At 29.4% G+C, this 4058-nt stretch overlaps 1 protein-coding gene across 1 annotated transcript in view; it reads left to right on the top strand.

The window, feature by feature from the left end:
* The window catches only part of LOC106473775 (twinfilin-1-like), a 16299-nt gene extending 12543 nt beyond the window's left edge, over positions 1-3756 (top strand). The window contains exons 7-9 of the mRNA XM_013934453.2: positions 1965-2090; positions 2967-3117; positions 3731-3756. Coding sequence (XP_013789907.1) covers positions 1965-2090; positions 2967-3117; positions 3731-3756 — 303 coding nt within the window. The remainder of the gene's footprint in view (positions 1-1964; positions 2091-2966; positions 3118-3730) is intronic.
* The last annotated feature ends 302 nt before the right edge of the window (positions 3757-4058 follow it).

Here is a 4058-nt window from a genome sequence, read left to right as displayed (position 1 = left end):
CTTTCATTATAGAGATTTGGTAAACAATTACAATATGCCTTTCATTATAGAGATTTGGTAAACATTTACAATATGCCTTTCATTATAGAGATTTGGTAAACATTTACAATATGCCTTTCATAACGAGGATTTGATAAACATTTACAATATGCCTTTCATAGTGAGGATTTGGTAAACATTTACAATATACCTTTCATAACGAGGATTTGGTAAACATTTACAATAAAGTGTATTTTGTAACCAGCCAATACCAAAAGTTAACATTTTATATGATGCATAAAAATCTGTTTTTTTATTTGAATCTGGTTAGCAATAAAGAAATGATATAAGTATAATCAGTAAATGTCTTGTATCCTAGCTATTGAACTTATAAACATGATTCATCATATTCAAAAACTTTCTTTTTTTGACAATTTTTTAATGAATATAAAATGTGGAAACCTTATTAAAGACATAAGAATAAGTTGATACATATAAATGAAAACTTTTTATAGTTTTACCTTGTGCAGTATTTCAGACATATGCCCTTTGTCAGGCATTAAGACTGTCAGAGTTGAAATACAAGCACTGATAGAGAATTCTAGTATACTTCAATATCAAAACATTTATCTTTACAAAAACTTACATTATATGTGAAGAATTCAATTCAATACTTTCATTATTGTGTCAACATTTTATGATTCTATGTCTGTAAAACAAGGAATGTTATTACATTTTCAGTAATAATGAACTCTTGTTCATAAATTAGTTGCAGTGGTTTTTTTTCAGCATTTTAAAATTTCATCAAAATAACTTATTTTCTTTTTGAAAAACAGTTCAGATACAGAGGTTGAATACATTATATAAAAACAATTTGGGAGTCTAACCATGTCATAGCAGTCCATGTGGCCACATTTGGTGAGCTTTATCTAACAACTGTCTTTTTAAAATAGCCCTGTATCATAGCTTCCATTGCAAAAGACTGTCATAGGGCTATCATGTTGAAAAGAACACATCTCCTCGCTGCGTGCTTTCCATAACCTCTCTAGTGTAAAAGGATGGTGGATTCCCAGTGCTTGTTTCAATAGTCCAATCACTCAGAAATGTCCATAGATGCTGCACCCATTGATTTGTATGTCTTTGTATTAAATAGCATGAATGGCCATTTCATTCTCCAGCTTCTTACATTATTTTATTTTACAGTTTGTGTCATTTTTCTAAATCGAGATCCTTCTTGATTATATTGCATACTTTTGGCCCGGGGCACGTGGATGGCTTTTCCCACTGTCCTTTGCATTTATGAATTTTCATCTGTTACAAGACACCACATTTTGCTTACCAGACCTTTGGTGCAACTTGTTACAGGTCTTTCTGGATGGTCCTGATGTTCCAACCTGGACCATGTTTCATTGTGTTTCAATATCATTTAGTACAAGGGATATTACTATCTTGGAAATTGTAAATCCACGATGTGGACACTTCTTTGTGATCACTGTGTTTGTGTTGGAAAGGGTTATTGCATATATTTCTCGGTACATTTTTGGTGGCATCACGCCGAACAGAAAATGTCAGTCAAAATGTAGTTCTGGTACATGTTGTTCCACTACTTCATGTGACTTTCTGACTTGCGTATCTAAAATCATTTTAATATAAGGTACTTAATCCTCTGTGTTATTGATTAATAAAATTAATTCCTATGTATATTTTATTTTACAACTCAGTTTATAGGTGGTATAAAGTTAATTATTTTATTGCATTAAAATAAAGTTTCATGTCATCAATTACTTGTGTAGAGTAATTGATTTTTCTCAGAACCGTGTGTGTAATAACTATAGTTTCTTAGCATATGATTAATTGTTAACAGTCAGTAGATAATTGTACAGTAACAATGAATTATTTATACACTGGTTTTAGTGTATTAATAGGAATTTCCTTATAGCTTAATATTTTTGTTAAAATTGAAGGAGGATTGTTTTATCTTGTAGTCTGGAACTGACTTTGGAATCGACACCAAACATCAAACATTACAAGGAGTTGCTTTCCCCATTTCAGATGATGCAGTTAGTGCATTGTTCGATTTGAAGGAAGGACTAGTTAATTATGTACAGTTGGTGAGTCACTGTCAGTGTGTGATTTAAAAAAGGCAATACAAATGTCTTGACATAAAAATAAGAAACACAGTCTTTGTCATATGAGTGAGAAAATATACTCAAAATATACAGTTGTTTTGTTGAAAGTTGAAAGGAGGACTGAAATAGCATAATATATTGTAAAATTTGTAACTTTGTATATTGGAAAAGAAGTGTATGTGAACATTTGTTCTAAATATAAAAAAGAATAAATTAACTATCTCTGCCTAAGTCTTGAATTCAGACTTCAAGCAGATCTTAATTTTTACTGTACAGTTAAAAAAAATAGATATATATATTTTTGTGTTCTCTCTAAGCATAAATACATTTTTTTGCTCAAATAAAAGAATGAATGTTGATGAAATGTTAAGATCGACAGAATGAATATTGATGAAATGTTAAGATTGACAGAATGAATGTTGATGAAATGTTAAGATTAACAGAATGAATATTGATGAAATGTTAAGATTGTTAACAAGAGACAGCTTGGTATTGTTTAAAGCCATTTAGTATGTGTGCATGTGTACATACATACATACATATATATATAATTAAATTTATATATGAGATATGGTTTTTAATTTTGTTTTATTTATTTTTAATAGTTGCACTCTTTTTGAAGGCTTGTGGAATTGCTGTAGGGACACAACATGTTTCTTCATTTGAAGAAATGGTTTAAGGGAATTTTTATTAAACAAACTCTTGTTTTTAGAGCTGAGATATTTATTTTGGTTTAATGAATCAGTATGGAGTTAAAAGTAAAAGTGATTGAAAATAAATCTCTTGATTTAATATAAAATTATGAAAATGATTGTTTTGTAATGTAAAAACCAAAGTTTTTCTGTTATATTTTTATAGAGTATAGACCTAGACAAAGAGGAAATCAACCTTGAAATCAGAGATCAGACAACCTTGCAACACCTGCCTAAAAAAGTACCTGTTAATCATGCACGTTACCATCTCTTTGTATTTCCTCATTCACATGAAGGAGAATTTCTTCAAAGTATAGGTAATTTCAGCACAAACCTTTATAACTAAAAACATGTTTTTGATCAAGCGTAATGTTACTAGTTAGATCCCTACAGATACCAAGAAGTTTACATAGTTGTGATTATATTTTTAGGTATGCTTACCATGTAAGTACGTTTTTTTTACATTCATAGAAACTCCAAAACAAAGAACTATTTAAAGTATGGAGTTGATACAAGGTTCGGTATTGATCGTGCTTTAACATAGGAACGAGGATTTTGATAATACCGAAATAAAATAGGGAATTATTTCTTAATGATAATAATTCACTTATTTTGTTTCTGATTTGTTAAGATTGAGGAATGATCAATTATTATTTTAGTTTGTTTTATTTTTAACTAAGTTTTTTTTTAATTTTATTTTTAGACTTTTTCTTGGCAACCTTTACCATCAAGGGTATTATCAAACTCATTATTTAAAGTTTTAATGTTGAAATATAATATGGATGTGTGTGTGTAGTGTATGCATGTTAAATGAAAAGTTTAATATAAAAACAAGAGAATTTTTTATGAATAATGTTCCAAAATAGCTACGTTACTTGAAATTCCCTAGTCATTTCTTGTAATGCTATATAGAGATTAATTTGTTTTTAGTTTTCATCTACTCGATGCAGCTATAATTGCTACATTTGTTTTAAGTTTTCATCTGCTCTATGCCTATCTACAGTTGCTACATTTGTTTTAAGTTTTCATCTGCTTTATGCCTATCTACAGTTGCTACATTTGTTTTAAGTTTTCATCTGCTTTATGCCTATCTACAGTTGCTACATTTGTTTTAGTTTTCATCTCAGATACCCGGCTATAATTGCTACATTTGTATTTAGTTTCATCTACTCAGATACCCGGCTATAATTGCTATATTTGTTTTAAGTTTTCATCTACTCAGATACCCGGCTATAATTGCTACATTTGTTTTAAGTTT

This window comes from Limulus polyphemus, unplaced genomic scaffold (genome assembly GCF_000517525.1).
Source record: "Limulus polyphemus unplaced genomic scaffold, Limulus_polyphemus-2.1.2 Scaffold6498, whole genome shotgun sequence".
NCBI classification, from domain to species: domain Eukaryota; kingdom Metazoa; phylum Arthropoda; class Merostomata; order Xiphosura; family Limulidae; genus Limulus; species Limulus polyphemus.
Note: the sequence above shows the minus strand (reverse complement) of the source record. Positions and strands in the feature narration are given on the sequence as shown.